At 51.8% G+C, this 22055-nt stretch overlaps 5 protein-coding genes across 5 annotated transcripts; 3 read left to right on the plus strand and 2 right to left on the minus strand.

Moving 5' to 3' along the window:
* Window positions 1-747: 747 nt before the first annotated feature.
* CABS01_07665 (uncharacterized protein) lies at window positions 748-1398 on the plus strand (the record flags this gene model as incomplete). Its single annotated transcript, XM_060541027.1, has 1 exon — window positions 748-1398. A coding segment is annotated over one exon (651 nt), but the record flags the coding sequence as incomplete, so codon positions are not given.
* A 75-nt stretch (window positions 1399-1473) lies between these two features.
* Window positions 1474-1884, minus strand: CABS01_07666 (uncharacterized protein; the record flags this gene model as incomplete). The annotated part of the gene is made up of 1 exon (XM_060541028.1): window positions 1474-1884. A coding segment is annotated over one exon (411 nt), but the record flags the coding sequence as incomplete, so codon positions are not given.
* A 439-nt stretch (window positions 1885-2323) lies between these two features.
* Window positions 2324-2494, plus strand: CABS01_07667 (uncharacterized protein; the record flags this gene model as incomplete). The annotated part of the gene is made up of 1 exon (XM_060541029.1): window positions 2324-2494. One exon carries the CDS (start codon window positions 2324-2326, stop codon window positions 2492-2494), a length of 171 nt encoding a protein of 56 aa, XP_060402529.1.
* A 4146-nt stretch (window positions 2495-6640) lies between these two features.
* On the plus strand, window positions 6641-10038 carry CABS01_07668 (plasma-membrane proton-efflux P-type ATPase; the record flags this gene model as incomplete). Its single annotated transcript, XM_060541030.1, has 5 exons — window positions 6641-6822; window positions 6956-7251; window positions 7339-7562; window positions 7635-9356; window positions 9412-10038. The coding sequence occupies 5 exons, from the start codon at window positions 6641-6643 to the stop codon at window positions 10036-10038; spliced, it is 3051 nt and encodes a 1016-aa protein (XP_060402530.1).
* A 2275-nt stretch (window positions 10039-12313) lies between these two features.
* On the minus strand, window positions 12314-17129 carry CABS01_07669 (uncharacterized protein; the record flags this gene model as incomplete). The annotated part of the gene is made up of 4 exons (XM_060541031.1): window positions 12314-12762; window positions 12854-14183; window positions 14241-16766; window positions 16833-17129. The coding sequence occupies 4 exons, from the start codon at window positions 17127-17129 to the stop codon at window positions 12314-12316; spliced, it is 4602 nt and encodes a 1533-aa protein (XP_060402531.1).
* Window positions 17130-22055: the final 4926 nt, after the last annotated feature.

Raw genomic sequence — 22055 nt, forward strand, 5'->3', positions numbered from 1 at the left:
CGTAATCCGTTGCCAATGCCATTTCGGTCCCGTCTTCTCTTTCGTCAGAACCGAAGCCGCGGTAAATCCACCCACCATCCATCCACCACTCATCACTGACCACTCATCCACCCCAGATTCCCAAGGCCAAGTGGAAGAGTCCGGGTTAGGCTTGGCTGCTCGTCAAATTACTTTGTCAAGCGAGCCGCGACATTGAGAGAGAAAGATAGGAAAAATACCCTTCCCCCCAAAAAACAAACCGAGAGAAGCCCGGACGGTGCGAGCGATGGATGCAACAACGCATACAATCATACAAAACATGTCTACGGAGTGCAGATACCAAGTTAGTGCTACCAACATGGCCATGGAACACATGCCTCCCCAGGCCTCGGCAAAATGACCCAGCGACTTTGGGAAATTCCTCATCCAGGCACGCCAACGACTAATCTTGGCCCAACTTCCAAGCCCGGGCCAACAAGGCACGTTCGTCACAGGACAAGGCAATCGAGCACCAAATAAAATATGTCCTTCTCTTATCTTCCTCCCGAGTTGAATACAGATCACGGATCGCGCGCCAAGCGGTTGTTTCCGAATGCATCCTGGTCGTGCGACGCGAGGGTCGGTCTTGACCAAAGCTTCTACCAATCCCTGTGCCACACAACGCTACGGTTACCATGAAGGAGGCCCAAGGCAACCTGGAAAAGAGGTTGAGAAAACACACAGACGCACGCTTGCAGAGTCCCAATTCGTCCCTTCAGATTCCTTGGATGTTTGATCTTCCACAGTGTTGACTGTTTCAACTCAACCACGACGACGACAATTCCCGCGACACGGCAAGGCGAAGAAGGAAAGGAACAGCATCCCCGTTCCGTCCCATCCCATCCATACCCCTTCGAATCAGGAAGAGACAGAGACACACAGAGAGCCACAGAGAAAGACGGGAAAGAGACCATGACGGAGAAACGTCGAATTGCCGACATAGCAGGGGTATCCGTACCTGGATTGTACCCACGCCCTGGACAATTCCGCAGTTCCCACAGTTGCAGAACATTGATCCACCGATCCATTCAACCCAGCGCTGCCAATCCAATCCCATCCCGTCTTCTTCTTCATCGATCCCAGCCAATGACGGCTCGGATATTCGTTGACATGCATTGGCAGGCCAAAGGTGGGCTAGCTAGTCTGCAAGGGATCCGCAAAATTGCCGTGTTTGTCGTGTGTCGAAAATTCCCGCCCACACGGCTGCTGCACCGAGACTGCGGGACTTTTTCTCCCAAAGCACCGAAGGTTGGATGGGATTTTCCAGGTTCGTCTGGCAAGCGCAATAGCATCGCTTTATGCAGCGACAGGACGACTGCAGAACACTCGAAAAAGGAAAGACGGGCAGTAGAACACGGCACCGAGAGCGAGTCCAGCTAGGCCAACCATAGAGAGAGAGAGAGAGAGAGAGAGACAGACTTCCGGGGGTCCAGTCCCGCCATGTCTTGGCGACTTCTAGTTGGGGAGGCTTGGCTGAAGCTGAAGCTGGTCTCTTTTTACTGCTGTAGGCCCCGATTGTCTGTTCTCAAGTTCTGAGCAGACACACGAAGCCCCGTGGCTGGCCCGGCTGGGAGTTCTGTCACCACTATCATACTTTGGCGTGTACCTAAGCAATGACGATTTCCATAAACTCTCCCGGCCACCCTCTCCCATGCAGGTCCAGCACATGAATGGGACTTTTTCACAGCCGCAATCGACAAAGGGAAGAAGCAAAGGTCGGACGAAGATTGAGTTCCCAGGCGGGAGGACTGGCCACCAATTGGCAACGATGGGGAGAGAAAAGAGACACGAGAAGGATGAGAGGGAAGGGCAACACGGCGAAAAAAGAGCGAGCAAAAAGTGAAATCGCGTAGGCTCGGCCACAGCCCGCGTATCTGCAGCTCGCAGCACGTCAAAAGAGAAACCCCACGGCAACTGAAGCTCCAGAACCCCTGTTCGATCGAGAGGATTGATGGGGATCGAGTGGGTTCCCTGGGGCTCTGCAGGGGCCCTGCCATTGGAGCAAGGGGACCCTCCTCGTCAGCTTGCTGCCCCAGGAACTCCTCTTCTTTTCATTCTAGCGTTGCTGCTAGTGTTTTCCTATCGTGGCAGGCATCTCCATGGAACCGAACCGGTGTCCACCCAGTGTGCCAGTGAGCCAGTGGTGCCCCCATCCATGGCAAAGAAATGGGCTCCAGCAATGCATTGCGCGAACGGTTTCCCTTCGATGCCGCACAAACCAATGCACGATGTCCCTGAGTCGGAAAAGTCAGGACTCGCCTCCTCCTCCAGGCTTGGCTTGGGACGTTTGTGGCTCCTCCCACGAATGCCAGACGAGCATGACAAGCAGCAAAGGGCCAGCGACAGCGGAGCGCGACTTCTTTGCAGCGTATTACGCCAGAAATTGCACACGGATCATCCAACGGGTCTCTTTCGCGCAAATCTCGCTTTTGGCCACGTTGGTCCAATGGCGTCTTCCCGGTTTCCCACTGACTAGTCGAGTCCTCACTTCCGCTCGCTCGTCGAGTCGTCGGAGGTCGGAGAGTAATTCACAGCTGGGTACCCGCGTAGGAGGAGTCGTGGAAACTTCGTTGGAACGGGGTTCGTCGACAGGAGTGACCGGTCAACGGGCCGGCCGACTTGCCACATTGAACAGCAATCATCCATCCAGCTCCGTCTGGAACCATAATCCATCGTCATCTCGCCTCCGACTGCCATGCTGTCCCTATCTTTTCGTCGAGACTACTTGACTACTCTGTATTACACGCTGCCTTGCGTGCCGAGATGCGAGAACTAGGCAGATTGACGTATCCGTAGCGCTTCCACTTTCACCACACGCAAGCCAAGAGCAAGGCCAGTCGGGCCCTCCCCCAGGATACAGCCAGAACGAGCCAAGTGGCGTTCTTGACTTCCGTGGGTGAGGCATTTGATGGACGCCAGCCAGTCCGGTCGGTCAAGCCAGGTTCAAGCGCAAATGAGGACATAGGGATTATACACCGCGGGCACACCGCACAAGCTACATTGCTGCACACGCATACGGCGCGTGAACGGGACCCCAATATCCCGCATCGTATGCGCTGCCCGCACTGCACAAAATCTGCCTCGTTTTTTTTTCTTGGCCCGCAACGTGAGTGACTTTGCAGGTTGAACGTCGCCGATTCATTTCCCACCCCCATCCAATATTGCGGTGATTTCTTCCCCATTTCCCCATATCCATAGGCCCCAACATTAATCAGTCTGTGTGTGTGTGTGTACATACTGAACGCAATTGGATAGTCACGGCACATGGCGTCAAACTATCTTGTCTTGAAGTCTCCGTACCGTGGCAAGTAGAAACCACTCATACTGCTATTCCAGGAAATCCATACTCTTAATGCTACTACGATACCGTTGCACTCTTTGATCGAGGTTTGGTTTTGGGCTTGGCCGGGGGTAAAAAGGCTTGGCAGGTTTCTCCCCGGAGTATCTCGTTGGTCGGATTTGTTTTTTTATTCTTAATTTGGGTTAAAGATTTCCTCTGCAGTGCAGTGCCAGCGGTGAAGAGCTTAAAAAAAGAAATACGCTAACAGGTGTGTAGTGTAAGAGACAGAGAGGCAAGGCAAACGCGCAACACTTGAGGGATGGGATGGTTCACGTATAGCCTCAACTCAAGGCCCGTCGCGAGGCAGATCGCTTGACAGTGTTTCCAAGGAAAGACTTGGCGATGCTTGGGGGAGGGGCAGAGGCAGTGTCACAGTGAGAGCTCAGGGAGAGAGAGAGAGACACAGAGAGACACAGAGAGGGCTTTGACCGCCGCCTGTCACTTTCGTGTAATTCAAAACCCTACGAATCGTGAATGGACCACCCTCTTCACACGCAACCAAACACCCTTCGCCGCGGTCTATTCCGGGGATTTCTTGGCGCTGCTTACTGGAGTCTTGAGAGCCATAGCCAGACATAGACTTGCATCACCGCAGTCGAGGGCAAGACGAGGACATGACAATTGGAGTCTTGGCAGAGGCTCTATCCTAGATGCCCGTCCAAGTGCCCGTCCGCACTGTACAGCGGAAGCAAGACGGAGTTGGGAGTTGGGAGTTGAACGTTGCCAGTGGTGGGTGGTCCTTTGCCCTTCCCGCCTCGGCTCCTCCAAAAGGAAGTTTTCCACCCCCACCACGCTGCATGCTGCAAAAGTAAGTAGTGCTGTGCAAAGCGGTTCTCAGTACCGGTGCAGATGTGCAAAGAGGTCCAACAATGCAGCGACGGTCTGCAAGTACTCCGTACATAGTGCAAAGTCGGGACGCGAAAGCGGGTGGATGCCAAGCGGAAAGGGTTCGCCGTACGGAGACTCCATTGTCGAGCAAGCCATCTGCGGTAAGGTTGATGGCGGGACTTCGGAGAGGTACAAAGATACCTACCTGTTTGGTGCTGGGTTGCTTATCGCGCGTGGACCAAGGCTTTCCAGGGTTCACCGGCTTAGAGGTCTTGGACGTGGAATTGGGGAACGAGGCGGCGGCGAGTTAAGTCACGTGATGTGGGTTTCGGAGCAGAGCTGAAACTGTCGCGACGACAAGGGGCCGGACGAAAAGAGATGGGGAGTGGAGGACAAAGAGTACGTATTGCGAATACCTCACACGGTACGTAGCCCCGGGACTCTCTCTCTCTTTCGACTCTCGACTCTCAAGTCTCTCACTCTGGAGGGGTCAAAGGGGGGTGCGGTCGTCCAATTGGAGGGGCAATGGAAAGGAAATCCTCCCCTCCAGACCCCCCCTCCCCCTTCCAAGTCCCGACTCCCGACTCTGGTCTCTCTTCTCTCTGCTCCAACTCTCCCAGTCCCAGTCCCTGATAGTCAAACGTCTCTTGTTCTTTCAACCCACGGAACATGTCCTTTAGCAGGGGGGTGTGTCCGGGTCCGCGCTCAACGTGGACTAGACAGATGGGACACTTCCTCACAACCGAAGGAACTCTGGAGACTGCAGACTGGAGACTGGAGCTCGACTTTTTTGCGGCGGCGCGCGGGGGGTTGCCCGAGAACAGAGGTGAACTACGAATACTCCGTACGGTGCAGAGAGCTCGACGAAATCTCGGAATTATGTCTGTGTCAAGTACGTAGCGTACCTAGTGTATCGGTATCCGTACTGGTAGTAGCTCCTCTTCTTTCTGACCTCGTCTGTCTTTTTTTCCCTCAAATCTTTTTTATTGACGTGCCCAGCAAGCGGCCAGCCCAGCCCAGTCCATCCCGCCATAACCACCACCCCCCCTAGGACACGCCGTGTAGTACTACTGAGGCATTTTATTTTTGTATCATAGAGACTTGAACTTGACCCCCATCTTCACCCTCAACCCCCATACAATGGCAAGTCACTGCAGAGTTTCTTCCTCGAAACGCACGACTCACGCTGGCTTCCCCTTGTTGTCAGATATCCATCCTCGCATCCTGGCAGATGAGACAGCGACTTGTCTCTGTCTTGATAGGTCGGCCCGTCTAATGGGGCATCTGGGGGACCAAATTCACGCTAGAAGCTGGCCAATATTCTTCCACACAGAAAGAGGCTTGGCTCCAAAAAAGGCACGAGACATGGAAGTGAGGGAGGCAGAGAGAAAGAGAAAGAGAGAGAGATAGCACGGCGTGACGGCACAGAGCACACTCACACGTACACGAGAGAGAGAGCGAGGCAAGCAAGCCCGCCAGCCGCAAGCCGCAAAGCTAATGGAAAGGAACGCGGGTCCCAAAGGTCCCCACGTCCAACGCCGTAGTAGGTTGGATTGCCCTGCCAGCCAGCTCGTCCTAGTGTAGCTCCCCAGTTCTTCGGCACGAAGTCCTCGTCTCTTGTCTTGTCAGTGTCTTTCTAGCGGCAGCTAAGCTGTATAGTGTACACAGTGGTACATACTGGCAGTAACAGACAGACAGATAGACAGACAACGCCTTTCTCGGTCCAGTTTTTTTTTTATCTCGCTCTTTGCTCTAGGTATGTACTGCTGCTGCTCCCTTCTGCTCCTACTTCTCGCGCCAGACGCTTGCCCAGCGGCAAAAATGTCCCGTCGTCTCTGCTCTGTATCCGTACCCTTGCTCGAAATAGCATCGACGTCGCTCGCCCGGTCACAGTGTGTGGGTTTTTCCCTCACCCGCATCTGTTTTGATGCTTGCAACTTCTTGGCGTTGATCCGAGCAAGACGGGGTACGCAGCTACACGCCGGTCCCTTGTTCACACACACACCTACCACACAGCTCACACACGCCGACGCCGCGGTCTCTTGCCTCTCGTCTCGTTTCTTGCCTCTCCATTACCGCGCGAGGGTAGGTACCAAACTACGGAGAGTATGGAGTATGCCACAATGCCAGTCTACCTTTTTTTTTTCCCCCTTCCACACTGGGGGCCGTGGCCCATGCCCTTCCTTACCTTGCCTTGCCTTGCCTTGGTCCCATCTTCTTGTTCCCATCCGCGGAACCTCTTCGACCAGTCCGGCCTCGCCGTTTGACAGATGTAATATAATATGCCCCATTCTCCCACCGTGATTCATGTCTCTTCTGGTTTAGCCTTCTTCCTCACCCTGCTCTGCCCCTCCTTCCTCTCTCCTCCCTCATCCTCTACCTTCCTATATATACCTGTCCTGCGCTCGCCTCTACTACCCCTACAGCTGGACTGTATTCCTTTTCCGTTGTTCTATGGCACCATACAAAATGGCGGGCTTAATAGGAAAAGGAGGCAACAAGCACTACCCTCAACCCATCAACACCGAGGATGACGACCAGGACCTCGAGACCGGCAACTTCATCCAGGAGCGCGCCAGGAACAACCGGGTTGATGGCGGTGCTGGCGAAGGCGGTACCAACGAGGAGTACAGATCGTAAGTCTATCTTCTTCACCATCACCCCCAGAAAACCAGTCTTACACGCCATTGGCTCTTCTCCAAGCGCCAATGGCTCAGAATTCTCCCTCCAATGTAACGCTGGCAACTAACACCGCACTTTTCACCACAGTCTGATCAAGTACATCGACACCTACCGGGACCCCAACGCTGAGGTGGAAGAGACCGAGGCGGCCACAACCAAGAAGGTGCCAGCATGGCAATTCTGGAAGAAGGCCACCCAGGAGGGCGCTGGTGCCAGCGGCTTCGTCACTCCCGCCGACTGGCTCAAGACCGACATGAGGCAAGGTCTTGACCCCACGGAAGTCGAGCGCCGCAGAAAGTACACCGGCTGGAACGAACTCACCACCGAGAAGGAGAACATGTTCCTCAAGTTCGTCGGTTTCTTCCGCGGTCCCATTCTCTATGGTAAGCACAAGCCAACAACCACTTCACTGCAGTCTGCGGCATGGACTGCATGAAACACCAAGGCCAAAACGCTAATTCTCAATGCAGTCATGGAGTGTGCCGCTATCCTCGCCTTTGCCCTGCAGGACTGGCTTGACGCCGGTCTGATTGTCGCCATTTTGTTGCTCAACGCCGCTGTCGGTTGGTACCAAGAGAAGCAGGCTGCCGACGTCGTCGCCTCCCTCAAGGGTGACATTGCCATGAAGGCTCGTGTCGTCCGCCAGGGCAGAGAAGAAGACATCCGCGCTCGTGAACTCGTCCCCGGTGACATTGTAAGTCGTCTCATCTCGATTATCGCATCGGCGATTCAGGGAAAGCCAATCTTACTTACACGGACTCTCTAGATCATTGTCGAGGAAGGCCACGTCGTCCCCGCCGATTGCCAGCTTATTTGCGACTACGAGAACCCCGCCGGCTACAGCGCCTACAAGGCTGAGCTCGAGGCTCAGGATGTCATGTCCCCCCGCCGCGAGAAGTTCGAGGAGGGTGATGAGGAGAACGCCAACCCCGCCCTCGGACACTCCATCGTCGCCGTTGACCAGTCTGCCATGACTGGTGAGTCCCTCGCTGTCGACAAGTTCATGACCGACACTTGCTACTACACCACCGGTTGCAAGCGCGGCAAGGCTTTCTGTATCGTCACCCACGGCGCCCAGGCCTCTTTCGTCGGAAAGACCGCCTCCCTCGTCCAGGGCGCCCAGGACCAGGGTCACTTCAAGGCCATCATGAACTCCATCGGTACTACGCTTCTCGCCCTTGTCATCATCTTCATCCTCGCCGCCTGGATCGGTGGTTTCTACCGCTCCATTGAGGTCTCTGAGGAGGGCACTTCCGTCAACTTGCTCCACTACGCCTTGATTCTTCTCATTATCGGTGTCCCCATCGGTCTGCCTTGCGTTACCACCACCACCTTGGCCGTCGGTGCCGCCTACCTCGCCGAGGAGAAGGCTATCGTCCAGAAGCTTACCGCCATTGAGTCCCTTGCCGGTGTCGACATTCTCTGCTCCGATAAGACTGGTACCCTCACTGCCAACCAGCTGTCCGTCCGCGAGCCCTTCGTCATGGAGGGAGTCGACATCAACTGGATGATGGCCGTTGCCGCCCTTGCCTCTTCCCACAACATCAAGGCTCTCGACCCCATTGACAAGATCACCGTTCTCACCCTCAAGCGCTACCCCAAGGCCAAGGAGCTCATCTCTGACGGCTGGAAGACCGAGAAGTTCACTCCCTTCGACCCCGTCTCCAAGCGTATCACCACCATCGCCACCCACCGTGGTGTCCGTTACACTTGCGCCAAGGGTGCCCCCAAGGCCGTTCTCGCCCTCACCGACTGCACCGAGGAGCAGTCCGCCCTCTTCAAGGAGAAGGCGGCCGAGTTCGCTCGCCGTGGTTTCCGTTCCCTCGCCGTCGCCGTCAAGGAGGAGGATGGCCCCTGGGAGATGCTCGGCATGCTGTCCCTCTTCGACCCCCCTCGTTCTGATACCGGCCAGACCATTCTCGAGGCCCAGGCTCTCGGTCTCCAGGTCAAGATGCTTACTGGTGACGCCCACGCCATCGCCGTCGAGACCTGCCGCATGCTTCAGCTCGGTACCAAGGTTTACAACTCCGACAAGCTTCTTCACTCCGACATGGCTGGCACTTCCATCCACGATCTTTGCGAGCGTGCCGACGGTTTCGCCGAGGTGTTCCCCGAGCACAAGTACCAGGTCGTCGAGATGCTTCAGCAGCGTGGTCACTTGACTGCCATGACTGGTGACGGTGTCAACGATGCTCCTTCCCTGAAGAAGTCTGACTGCGGTATTGCCGTCGAGGGTGCCACCGAGGCTGCCCAGGCCGCCGCCGATATCGTCTTCCTTGCTCCCGGTCTCTCCACCATTGTCTCCGCCATCAAGCTGTCTCGCCAGATTTTCCAGCGCATGAAGGCCTACATCCAGTACCGTATCGCCCTTTGCTTGCACTTGGAGATCTACCTGGTCACCTCCATGATCATCATCAACGAGACTGTCCGCGCCGACCTGATTGTCTTCCTCGCTCTCTTCGCTGATTTGGCCACCATTGCCGTCGCTGTAAGTATCTGCCTCACTCAGCACATTCACTTCATGTCACTAATCAAACCAATAGTACGACAACGCCCACTTCGAGAAGCGTCCCGTCGAGTGGCAATTGCCCAAGATCTGGATTATCTCCATCGTTCTCGGCTCTCTCCTCGCTGCCGGCACCTGGATTCTCCGCGGTACCATGTACATCACCGAGGGTGGTGTCATCCACGACTACGGTTCCGTCCAGGAGATTCTCTTCCTCGAGATCTCCCTCACCCAGAACTGGCTCATCTTCGTCACCCGTGGCTTCGACACCTTCCCCTCCTTCCAGCTCATCGGTGCCATCGCCGCCGTCGACGTCCTGTCCATCCTCTTCTGCGTCTTCGGCTGGTTCTCTGGCGGCCGCGGCGAGCCCGCCTCCCCTCCCTCGCTCAACAAGTTCCTGTCCGAGAACGGCCGCACCGACTTCGTCACCGTCTGCGTCGTCTTCGTCTACTCCGTCGCCGTCACCATCGTCATGGCCCTGGTCTACTACGTCCTGACCAACCTCCGGGTCCTCAACGACATGGGCCGCAAGAAGCGCAGCGTCACCGACACCCTCATCGAGAACGTCCTCACTCAGCTGAGCAAGGTCGCCCTCGAGCACGAGAAGGACGACAAGGGCGAGCGCTTCTACATTGCCAACCGCGCCGTCGTCGAGGAGGGCTAAGCGTCCTGAGTCGAGCAACTGGAGAGAGTTTCGACCAAAACATGAAAGAAATCAAAAAAATCAACACAAAAATTAGACATCATGTTATTAGGAGCGCGCGCGGCAGAGCAGTCACAAACAAAGCGTGTTTTGAACGGCATCGAGTTTCACAACAAAAAATCCATTTCTGAAATCATTTTTTTTCCATATCCCACTATAGAGAAAGAAGAAGGCGATGATACTTCTTAGGTGCGAGGAAGAGAGAAAGACCAGCCAAAAGGGAAAGGCGAGGGACACACCAACCTCTAGATGACGCGCTTGGTAATATTTGGCGACATCGACACGACTGTCACTAATGACCCATTTTCACGAGCAGTTTTCTATAATGTAACAAAAAGACCATCATGTTCATTGTTGTGGCGTTGATCGGGTCAAGGGTCGGTCGGTTAATTCAATTAAATCTGAACAAGTTAAAACAAATCTGCGAGTTCCTTCATAGTGACATGTATGTAATCTTCTCAACTTGATATCACACTATGACATTGTCATGTATTCCCACTACGATTCAAAGCCCAACATCGCTCCCTCGGGAGACTGACAACATCCTTCGGCCCGATCTGTATTACAAGGCGAGAAAAAGACAGCCCAAATCCCAAGAGTCTTAGACCTGAAGAGAGACCCTGGACACCCTTGCTTCCCGTCCGAGGAGTACCACCCCATTGGGCCTAACCTACACAGTTCAACCTTTTCCGCAACTACGGCTGTTTCTGACTACCAGACACTCGGACCGCTTCATGCGTAAGCCGTCCTTCTCTTCCTCTTTTCTCTCTCTTCTCTCCCCACCGTAACCTCTCCGACCTCCGGACTTTCTCCCGTGTTGTTGGGAACGCCGTGCAGGATGAGTGGTTGGTGGCCCATGTTCCCACCCTCTTTGACGACGGCCAAGATCCGTCCACCGGCAATCTTTTCTTCCCTCGAGTCGGGACGACGCAGGAGGAGGGATCTGGAGGGTGGGCACGAGGCGGCGAGGACGAGAGAGAGGCGAAAAGGCGAGAAGCGGGAATCCCGGGATGAGAGTTTAGGCATGATGGCATTGAGACGTCGGGCTTGCCCCCTTTCCCCCTCCTTCTCACTCTCTGTGCGGTTTGTTAGCCGTTACTAGTGCGTATGCCTTACGACGTCCTGATGGATGTTCCTGATGGATGACGAAGACCATTCTTTTTTTTTCCCCTGTGTCCCAGCTCTTTCTGAATCACGCTTCTTCTGATTCACGGGTCGATCGCTCAAGTCAGACACTTTCTCAACCCCTTGAATCCTGCCCGGGTCAACCGATAACGCGAGATGCCCGAGGGGGCCCAAGGGGTGGTGCGGATGGACCAACACTTGGTCAAGATTGAAAAGAAGCCTTCTATTTTTTTCTCGTCTCCTCTTCGCCTTCTCGTTTTCTCCCTACGCCGGAGCACGAAAGATTATGCGGGCTCACTCTCTTCACGAGACGATATGCACGACATGTCTTGAGACGTTTTTGTTAGCCCCCTTGGAGTTGGTCTCTGCGCTTCTGCTTTGAGAGGCGCAAAGGATGAGATCGCTGCTTGTTTGGATACTTCGCACAGTACCGCTTTCTCTTTCAGGTCAACCTTTTCCTCAGAAGTTTCCAGCCCAAGCGGTGTTGGACTCGTGTAGACGATGGAAGCCGGGCAAGCGAGTACGTGTAAGCCCTTAGAAGCACCCGCGCTTCTAACCCTCCTGAGTCAATGATCACACACGGCATGATACCTACCAGGAGTGGGAAGATAATACATCAACTGATCGCATTCACACCTTACCCGTTGGCCTTTGATTGAGTTATCTGACTCTGCTGCCGATACCATGTCGCCATGTCGACTTCCCGAACAGCTGTCTTGCCGGGACGCGTGGATCACCGGGAGTCAGGGTGGCATGGGCAGGAAAGTCTGTTGAAGTATGGCATATAGCACACAAGAGTGTAATTCCCTAGCAATGTGCTGGAATTTTGACAGGTTTTCCAAGGCTTGATATGTAGCGCTAGCAGTACCTACCAAACTTGGTAGGATCATTCAAGTAATTCGAACACTTCTCTTCCTCGGCCGCTTGCCTATCCGCTTGCCCTTTACCCTATTGGAAGTCAAATCATAGAGCCCTTCGATGGAGATGGCTTACTCCTATACCAGAAGGTCATGAGTGTATACAAAAACGCAAACTCGGATTATAGAGAACCTGATGACAAGATACTTGAAGACCCAAATGAGCCCAAACGGTCCATGCGAATTCGTGACTTCTACACCTTGTTTGCTTTCGTTGCATACTGCTGTTCTATAATTTTCCCCCAAGCTTTCAGTGAAAGGATGTTTCCTTTAATTCGGACCTCGTCCTTGGACAATTCCTTGACCCTGAATTTTTGTTCCGGAAATTTCTCAAAGAGGTGGTCTTTGCTGCAAACGAAATTTCCTAGGGTGCCCTCTTGCAGTTTCTTGAGGCATTCCTCGTCGAATTGGACTTGACCGCACTCATCTATGCACGTCCACATACCGTTTGGATTATCAAACTCCTTGTCACAGCCGTCACAAAGTATTTTCATGCCGTATATGGGCTCTTTAGGCTTCCCTGATTCCTGGCCATCATCGTCGTGTTCTTCTGGCGCCAATTCGATACCGGATACTGAGGGAGGTGGTGCTGCCCGTGCATCGGGGGAGTCGTCTTGACTATGTGTGGTGTTCGCTCCGTGTCCTAAGTACCTGTCAGCTACACAGTACGGTCTCTCGGGGGGAGTGGCTTCAACTTGGATGAGGCAAGTGATTTCCGCCGTCGTGAACCTCACCATTGCTATTGTTTTTGTTCGATTCATTGCGGCGCCTCCACTCGATCATTTGCTCTTCCCATTGTTCCTTATTCCTCACATGTTCCGTGTATTCCACCGCTGCAAGCATAGTCACTGCTGCGATGGCGTTGTCAATGTCTTTGAAGGTCCAGAAAAGTGCCTGTAATTGCCAGAAGCACTGATAGTCGTCGCTTGAGTCGTCATTCAGCATCATCTCAAGAGACTGTGATACCAGATCCCTTGCTACTTCCTTTGCTTTCTGAGATTTTCCACGGGCAAGGTAGTATCTTGAGAAATAGAGTACGGTCAGCGGCATGGAATCGCTCTTCTCGTAAGATTTCATGAAATCCTTGTGCAGCCGGTCAACTCTTTCTTCGAACTCGGGCGGCTCCGTCTTCGTCATTTTCGACGCCGCGACTCGCGCTGTGTACATTGGCATGATGTACCGCAGTACTTGGTTTTGCATCATGCGCTCGAAGTACTCAAATCCGGGTTCAATCTTTCTATCCATGAGTTCCTCAAACACTGCGAGCGCTTCATCCTGATGCTTCGGAGACCTTGAAAGGGAAATGCCGTAACTGGATCGCAGCTCAAAAGTGACCCAGAACGAGGAATTTCCCTTCTCACCCTGCTCATAGATGGCTCTCAACAGATCCCATTCGTCTAGGGCGTCTGCAGTCCGCACGAGGGCGATCATGAAAGGATCGGAATAGATTCCCTCCCACATGATCTTCCCAATAGCATTCCCGTGCCTCTGGGGAAAGCCCGCGACAAGCTGCTTCATCAGAGAAGCAATATGTCTCCACATCTTCGATTCTGCGTATCGCTTTACTATGCTGACGTATCGTGTGTGATGCGTGCCGTCTTTCTCAACACTTTTACTGTACGCTTCGGCAGCTTTGACTTGATTCTCTTGACCGCCCATGTTCCAAAGTCTGTCGCCTTGCTCAAGGTACAATTCCGCCAGAAGCCTTTTGTCTCGAGAAAGGCCGGGGCATTCCTCGCCAGACATGTAGCTGATGATGATACCCTCAAGAAGCTCGGCAGCATCTTCGTCCCTCTCAATAGCTCGAGCCAGGACGTAAGATGCCTTCCAGTTGGATGGGTCCTTGTTCAATGCTTCACGCGCTAGATTCTCAACATATCTGAGAGGAATGTCTTTGTGTCCATTCTTGTTGAGATTGAGAAGTACGGCGGCAACATGTGCTGTCCAAACCGAGGTAGGATCGCTTGCTGACGTTCTCAACGCCCAAACCTCCACAGCTTTCACCTGCTCAACTGTGGGCGTCCATATATTGTCTTCGTCGATGACTTTGTCTTCAGCGTTTGACTGGAATGAAAAGTCAGTTGCTACGTTTTGTCAGAATCTGGGGAAGGACATGCTTACCCTTGCCTCAGCAACGAGAAGAAATGCGAATGACGTTTCGATCTCGTAGGTTGTCGCACCTGGGTTTAAGAGGTGCGTGACTGCCCTCTTCACAGCAAACTTCAGTAGCTCGAAAGGTTGCTTCTCAATGACGTGGTTTGGCGCTGTCAAAGACTTCACCAAGCCGCTCTCACCGGTGTGTCGTAGAACATCAGTATCCCGGAAAAGCGACGTCTTCAGAAGATTAAGTGCCTTGTCATCCATGATCCAGGCACTCCAGCTGGCCGGAAGTTCTTTCAGCTCGAGGACACTCCTTCTGTCATCACTGACGGGGTAACAAAATCCAAACAACGAGTCCATGGCGTAGTCTTCGAGAAATAGTCTTGCAAGATAGCCCGCCACTTGAGCTTGAAGAAAAGGGTCTCTCTGGGATCGATAAGGAGAATGCATCTCGTCATCTGACGAATCAGATTTGTCTGTAGCGCCGTATTCATCATCCGGGGAAGACCGCTCGTCATGGGTGTCGCCGGGCTCAGTAATAGCTGAGCATAAGTGTTCGTGGAGATTTTCTGCTGCGTAGCTGTAAAGCGCCCTGGTTTCGGGTTTCCGCTCATCCACGAGACACATGAGACAGCGAAGAGAAAGAACAAGTTCTGCATTTGCCGGGTCTTGACAAGTATAACTTGCCTCGCTGCTGAGCTTCTGTTCGAAGAATTCCGTGAAACCGAACTTGTCATAAAGACTCTTAGGACAGACAGTCTGCAGGTAATGTTTCACCAGATTCACCTCAGCTAGCTGTATGGCCATCGAATCTGTAGTGATGCCACCGCGGGCGACGCCAGGGTTTGATCTCTTGTGTGGAATGCCCTGTTTGGCCTCTTCAATGCTCAGGCCGCCTTTGAATTTGATTTCTTTATCCTCATCGCGCTCGAAGAGCGAATAAGTGCCGCCCTCAATTCTGGACTTGAGTTTTCGGGCTGTCATATTCCGCTCATTGTCCTGCTGCGACTTGCTCTCTGCGGCATGCGCGAGTGATAATGCTGCCGCCATCTGACGCAGATTCAACCATGTCCGTCCATCGATGACCCAAAGAATCATCTCGTTGATATCGAATATGTTGTGAGGACTCTGCGTGTCGATGGATTGGACCATTCCGGATATTTTGCTAGCTGCTGTACTGCTGGCGCCTGTGAGACAGTTCTCAACCCAGTCTTGATCCAGGGGCTTCTTCTTAATCTTGTCCAATACATGGGCCATATTGCGGTAGTCTCCTCTTGCCGACCCTACCAACTTGTTGCTTATCCTTCTTCTCATTCGTGCGGCCCGTACATTGGATCGATTCGTCAATTCCGGCATCCGGTTCATACGATCGTCGATAAAATTGTCGATGTCTGAGCGGTTCTCATCCCTCAACCTGATAACTTCAATCCCGAGTTCATGTGTTTCTTCCAGGTCACTGAAGAATGCCGGCACGCCCGTAATTAGAATACGGATTCGTTGACAGGCTTTGACTTGACTCTCGACCGCATCCAAAAGAGATTTGGCAAACTTGGTATGTGCAGTTGCCAGTCCATCAATGACGATGAAGAATCTGGCTTCCGTCTTGCCAGAAGCCACATTTGAGATCAGAAGATTCCACATGTCGTCGTATCTCACCATCAGCCGTTTCGTTTCGCAAACTGCTGCGGTTGATTTGAGAAAGGGCCGGCAAGAGTCGGCGAATTGCCAGAGAAGGCTTCGTATGATAACAGGCTCGGTATCCCTTTCTGCGTTTGACTCGGTCTTCCGGCTGTCCTCCACGAAGTAGTATGCCACATAAGACCCTTTGCCCAACTGATTCAGATGTTCGATGATCTTCGATGCCAGATGCGTCTTTCCTGTGCCTTCGTCTCCCTCGAGCCCCAAGACAGGCATATGATGACTCTCCCCCCGTGCCCAATTATGGAAGCGTTCGTGGTTCCAAAGCCAGCGACCGTCATCATGGGACGACCTTGCCAAGTGTTTCAATAAACGCTCCTTCCAGAAAAAGATTGGGATCTTGCCCTCCGTACTCTGTAGCACAGAGCCATTCGGCCACCCAAGCTCGTCTATCACGGTAGATTTCCACTTCTTCTCATCAGTCCCAGTCTTCCAGTCAAACATAAAGCCATTGACATTCCTATCAACCCGATCCAGCCTTTCCAAGATGTCCATCTGGATTTGCCGGAATTCCTTCTTGTTGAGCTTCTTCGCTTCTTCTATAAGGTTCTTCACCTCGTCATTGTTTAGGAAGGTCGAGTTGAAGAAAGCGCGCGCTTTGAAGCGCACTTTCTGACGCAACTTGAGTGTGAGGTCGCAGACGTTGACAAACAGCATCAACTGCTGGCAAGCAATAAGCCTCAGCTTTGGCGTGGGATTCAATTTCTTGATATCATCAAGCCTGCCAAGCGACTCAATGAACCCTTGCAAAAGCTGGGCCAGAGCCTCAAACATGCCCTTATAGCCTTGATAAGCAAGAATGACAAACGTCAACGCGTTGAAGCAAGTGTTTGCAGGCCCGCCGAAAACCTAAGATTCCAGTAAGCACACGAATCACGAAAAATACAATTAATACGTCTCATCGCTAGATCTTACCTGTGATATAGGCCCAATCACGATGTCCCCGAGAGTCCGGATGCAAGTCAATGTCTTGTCAAAGGTCTGCTGGACCTCCTGAAACCTTCCTGAGCCATCAACAGACCTCTGAGCTTGAGCAGCCAATAGATCCGTGACATTCTTGACTGCCAGGTCCCCCCTTGGGACTTTTACGCCTGTTGTCTCGGCCATACTGCGCACTCGGTCTTCAACGACTTTCCAAATCTTCCCGAGTTCGTCGTCTGGATCCTTGGGAATATCAGGGTTCTCGGGCACAGCAACCTCTGAGGGCGACATATTGACGTGTGATTGAAGTTTCTAAGAGCTAAGCAACTCTTGCCTGGAATCTTGATGACAACTGAGTTGTAGCACTTAAAGACAAAAGTAAGACTACAAAGCAGATCAGATGAGGTCCGTCGATGATGGGGATGGGGAGCTTCTATAATTCTATGAGTCTAGGTAATGTAGCTATACGGTGTCCGGCTTATGGGTCGAGGACTTTTCAGCCTGACGAAACTATCGACTGATGTGCATTCTGCAGCCAAGAAAATATATTGGATGTGCGAATAACGCCTGCAGCACGCACTCAAACAGATCGCCAGCTCGTGGCTTCCTGTGATTGGCAACAATTGCTCATGATGCCACAGAAAGGGACGTGCAGGAAATGAAATCCGAATGGGTGCTGGATCTACGGGGTTGAACGATGTATCATATTCTACTACTATACTTTGCGAGAAGTTTGACGACTTGAGTTGAGTTGTGACCTCGGAATTGAGGGGCGGCAGCAAACTTATACATAGACTATATTCAATGGGCATTGATACGCGCCGAAGTATCTGGTGACTATGTATTGAAGAATACATCGACTGATATTGGACATTATAAAATCAGATTTATAACGTGAAGGAGAACACCTGCATTTTGCGTACATACTAACATTTCCTGTCACCCAGATTCAAATCTTGACCCGCCACAGCAAAGGGAGAGAAGAGGCAAGAAAGGCAGAAGAGGGTTGGGGCAGGTAGGCTGAGGATTCCCCTTGCAGGCATTTCTTATCTTCAGCTGATACAGCTGCAGCTGCATGTCTCAGGCTAGCTCCAGTATATGCAAGAAAGTCCGCGTTCTTACTGAACGAGCAGCCATCTGGATGTTGCGTCTATGCAACGCGACCATTACGGTATGCCGCGCGAGAAAGACTCATTGTCCCAGTTCTGTCCCTGGTTGATGGTTTTGCCCGCCTTCTTTTACCCAAATGTTCGAGGCCCTCTGCAAGCTGAGCAAACATGCACACACGTACATTGTTGGGAGGCAAATTGAGATCCCGGAAAGTCAGCGGCGGAGTTTCCACTCCGTTTATATAAAGCTTGGTTCCAGAAAACCTGTTACTAGTTATATGGACCTCTGTGGATGGCAAGGAGCGTGGTCCAACCTGTTGAGTCTACACTCGAACCGCCGACTTGTCCAATGCCAAGGGTAGCGTTAGCATTCGCACCGACAACCCTTGTCAGTTGCCTAGACATAGTAAATTCAGATTTGCTGTCAGAGTCGATGATTTGTTGCCTTACTTGCCATTTCCTATGAAGCAAGTGTACACTGGCCGCGGCGCCTTTAACCAGTAGGTCCCTAAGACCCGACTCCCATAGTGTCATGAAGTGCCACACTCCCTTGGTGTGGCAACATGTCACCACCAAGCTACTTTCGGACTCATTGAAACCACGGCCAGGCCCGGAAAGAGGTGCGGCACTCGGTGTCACTATCAGCAGACCCCACAGAGTGTATGCATGCGAGTTACCGTTGATGCGGTGGGATCTTTCACACATCGTTGGACACTACTATCTCACCTCGGCAGTCACAGGAACTCAATCACGCCGTCGATGTGACGAGGCACTGTTAAGCATAGTCTTGAACGTTCACGCAGGTCGAGAACGGCTAGAATGGGTAATATGTGGAAGAAGAGGGAAACTTAGGGTGCTGTTGGAGTTGTTGATGGGTACGATAGTGAAGCTTGCCACCACGAGTGCCTTGATGAGTACGTCCATTTGTCGGTAGCCAACGAGGAGACAACAATAAACGGGATGAAGCTGCTTGAATCATGCTTGAAAAGCTGCTCTTAGTAGTGTAGATAGATGATACAGAGAGCCTTCTTCGGCTCTTAACAGCATGTCTGAAGCCGAAGGATTGCCAACCCCTGCCTATCAAAATTTTGGCCCGATGATCACAAAATCATAGTTAGAGGCTATATGTTTCTCAGTATCGGCGTTGTCCTCTACGGTGTTATCAAAGGTCACGCTAGGGCATGTGTGTGTTGAGCATGGGACTTCGTCTAGCCCCGCAAAAATCAACTCAGAGGTTCTGGTGCGTTGACATGCAGACTTCCAGCAAATCTTTTCATCGAATTATCAATGGTGCTGGTTTTTGTTTGTGTCAGGACATTGATGGCCTAGGACACTTAAAAAGACATCGCGCCGCCTCCAGTGTAAACTTCTGAGGGTAAGAAAGCAAGTGACTTATATCGACGATTGTGCTCTATGTGAATCTACGTTTACGTCGTGGTACTAAAAGTTCTGTTACCCGCAGAAAGATGTTATTTCAGCCAAGTATGCCACGGAAGGCAGGAGGCGGGCGGAGGAACCACATGAGAGCCCAGCTGCGTCAGGGCATAATTCTCTTTCTAGGGCTCATCAAAGTACGAGTAGGCATACTGAATGGCTAGAGTTCTCTGAAGTTATCTCCAGTCTGATTCAATCTCGGACTTTTGGCCTTTGGTTCATGGCTTAGACATTTCTACACCCGAGGGGAACACTGACGAAGTACCAAGCCGAGGGACTCACTCTCAACCACGCATGTTTCCGGATTTCATCGACTTTGAGTAAGACACGGAAACTTGAGCTCTCAAGCCATATATCCGCATGGTCAGGAAGTTCATCGGTCAAATGAGGTTTCCATGGCTCTCGCAAATGCGAAGAACAACTTGATGAGTGGTGGATGCTGCGTCTAACACTGCAAAAGAAGCGTTAAGTGCGTTATGTTCTCAACCCGCAAACAAAGTAATAGCGATCAGAGATTGAAAATAAGAATACACTTCTACGTATTCACAGCTGTTTGGAGGTGTTTCCATTGCGCTAAAGCTGTGGCGCTCTTGTCTCATTGCAATAGTCCGGATCTATGGACAGCTTGACAACCTCATACAACCACATACGACCATACCCATTGGAAAACTCGGGATCCCGTCCGCTCTCCCATAGATAAGCCAATGAGGGCCGGATTAGTAGTTGGGTCGGTGACGACCAGCGAATACCTGGTGTTGTATGTTTTTGAAGTTTTGGTGGATTCGCGAGCATGCTAGATGTGTGGGTTTGTGTGGAGTTCAGGGCGACGGGGGCGGGGGTGACGACGTTTTGACTTGCTCGTATGCTTTGGCTAGAAGAGACCCTATTTGGACGTGTAGCAGCACTATGTGGCTTTGCATGTTATAAAAATAATCACGCCTGCTGGTTGTCCCGGAAGGTCTGACCCCTTGAGTGGACGCGAGGCGACGTTAGTTGATATCGTTTGCGGTGTGTCCATTATTAGGAGCAGCAAGTCTTAGAGCTTCTATCAACGGCTCTCGGGCGCTTTTGATTGAGATCACTTCATGTTTACATTGATTCAGATGCATGAAATGCTTTTCCTGTGTTAGTCGTGCTGTCACGGCCATCAACATTGCATTGGAAGAGATATCGATGCTTCTGACGTTCCCTCGAGAATAGCGATCTTTCATAGGTAGGTCGGATTGAACTGAAAGTTAGTACTCAGACCGATATCTGGTAGTATTAGGCTGCTGTCTCTATGCATCTACTGGTTGTGCTTCTCTATATATTGTTCATACCCCGAGTGTTGCTATTTAGGCCTCGTATACCGATGTCTGGAGTTAAGATCTCAGCTATGAATCTCCATGACAATACAATATGTCACTGCTGAACTTAAAATCATTAAAGAAAGCCCCTTAGGCCTCGTGTGGAGTAGATACAACAAAGGTGCGGCAAAGACGAGTCCCCTTGGAGGGTGACCTGGCAAGCTCACGTTTGACCACAGGTCTATGTTCTGCAAAGTCGCAGCAAGAAAAGCCTTCGAGTTTCCGTTCTATCCGAAATTTGTCTCCAATATCCCCGTTTACAAGAGGCAACACGAGGGGTCTCGAAACCCTGATGCCAAATCTGAGCCAAGTCTGGCTGATAGACCTCTGATTCATGATGAATCAACTTCCAAGGAAGCCTGGTTTGCCCAATGAAGGCCACCATAAGACTCTATAGTGAATTTCAATGGATAGAGGTCATGACTATGGGGTATTCCGCTGCATATCAGTTTATTCGCCATAAGCTAAAATCTACCCGTCAGAAGAGTCTGCTATGTAAGCCTCATTTTGCTCGCCCATCTTGCTGACGAATGACATACAAACACGACCGAGACGTTCCAGACCTTTGACAAGACTCAAGCCACATGTCATTCTGTCCTACACTTTGTCTCGATGTAGTGACATAGAGACGCGCATGGCTCGGACGCTCCTGCCCGGGCCAGCCAGTAACGAACGGTGCCGTCGGAGGAGACTGCGGGTAAGTACATGTAGACGTCAAGTCTCTTCTCGATATTGTTTCTCATACAAACTTGCGTTTTCGAATCACATGTCTTCGTTTGCGGCATGGGCTCAAGGTAAGCAGGGGCCTTGCATTGCCCATAGGTTCGATATAGCTCGTAGCATTCGTCGAAATCACCACCATTAGGTGCGCGAGAGAGAATGTGTGTATGTGGGCGAGAAAAAGAGTCTGGACCCGCATTCGTCTGATTATAGAACAACAATCGCTCTCTGAAGCCGAGTTGACACTCAATAGATGGAGCTAGCTTATTGCTTTATAAGTTTGGCCAAAGTTGAACCATGAATAGAGGAAGAAGTAGATTGTCAGGGTGCCATCACACAAAGTGTCCGCCAGAGCAGAGTACTGAGTAACGATAGCGATAGCTGAGGAATAGAGATTGATACCATGTTGTCTAGCTATCGCATCCATATTTCAAGAGGGCACATTTGATGATGGTGGAACTTAGCATGCCTCTAACATCATAAACATCAACACATGATCATGGAAATTACACACGGGAGACTTTCTCCTACAAACTTTACGCCTTTGAAAGACACCTAGATATTCTCGATAACTCTCAGGCAGATACAAGTATGGTAACGTCTCTGAA

This window comes from Colletotrichum abscissum (assembly GCF_030869225.1).
Source record: "Colletotrichum abscissum strain IMI 504890 chromosome Unknown Scaffold_17.1, whole genome shotgun sequence".
NCBI lineage: Eukaryota > Fungi > Ascomycota > Sordariomycetes > Glomerellales > Glomerellaceae > Colletotrichum > Colletotrichum abscissum.